Source organism: Antrostomus carolinensis, unplaced genomic scaffold, assembly GCF_000700745.2.
Source record: "Antrostomus carolinensis isolate BGI_N321 unplaced genomic scaffold, ASM70074v2 scaffold48701, whole genome shotgun sequence".
NCBI lineage: Eukaryota > Metazoa > Chordata > Aves > Caprimulgiformes > Caprimulgidae > Antrostomus > Antrostomus carolinensis.
Window position 1 is genome coordinate 1 of NW_010297142.1, and position 865 is coordinate 865.

Consider the following 865-nt stretch of genomic DNA (forward strand, 5'->3'; position numbering starts at 1 on the left):
GGAGAGGAAGAAGGAGGGCGAGAAGCGGGAGACGGGTATCAAGAATACGCTCAAGAGCAACTTCCGCTCACTCCAGGTCAGCCGCATCCCCAGCACAGGGGAGCTGGTGCCCCCGAGCACCATGGCCATGACTGTGGTCACCAAGGAGAAAAACAAGAAAGGTAACCAAGCCCACCCTGGGGTGCTCGCCAGCTCTGGGGCCACAGGCCATAGCACAGGGGGCAGGGGGGCAGGGGGGGACCCCGCCGGAGGGCAGGGCTGAGACCTGGCCCAACAGGGGCCAGTCAGTGCAGCCAGCCCTGGGGTGAGGGCTCCCACCCGGGGCCAGGTGGGGACATCCTAATGTTGGTTCTGCCTGTCCATGGCCACCAGTGATGTTCCTGAGCAAGAAACCAAAAGAGAAGGACCTGGAGCCCAAAAGCCAAGTCATCGAAGGGATCACCCGCCTCATCTGCACAGCCAAGCACCAGAACACCATGTTGCGAGGTAAGGGCCAGCACAAGCTCCATGGGGCTGGAGGTGTCAGACCAAGCAGCACAGGCCCCACCTCACCACACCCTCTTCTCTCAGTCTCCATAGATGGGGTGGAGTGGAATGATGTGAAGTTTTTCCAGCTGGCAGCGCAGTGGCCAACACATGTCAAGTACCTCCCTGTGGGCATCTTTGGCTACTCAAAGAGCGTGTGAGCTGTGGGGGCAGCCCTGGGATGGAGCTGTGGAGGGTCGCGGGAGGAGACGGGAGAGACAGGCGTGCTCTTGTCCCCTCTCGTCTGTGGCCCAGCCCCTGCCTGCGCTGCAGAAGGAGATAACACACCCGCACCACTCTCTGTGGGCCAAGACCCGTGAAGGTGAGGCCAGTGAGACCG

At 61.7% G+C, this 865-nt stretch overlaps 1 protein-coding gene across 1 annotated transcript; it reads left to right on the top strand.

Moving 5' to 3' along the window:
- Positions 1-6: 6 nt before the first annotated feature.
- On the top strand, positions 7-863 carry LOC104533106 (phosphofurin acidic cluster sorting protein 1-like). Its single transcript, XM_010178484.2, has 3 exons — positions 7-161; positions 373-486; positions 571-863. The coding sequence occupies exons 1-3, from the start codon at positions 122-124 to the stop codon at positions 684-686; spliced, it is 270 nt and encodes an 89-aa protein (XP_010176786.1). The 5' UTR covers positions 7-121; the 3' UTR covers positions 687-863.
- Positions 864-865: the final 2 nt, after the last annotated feature.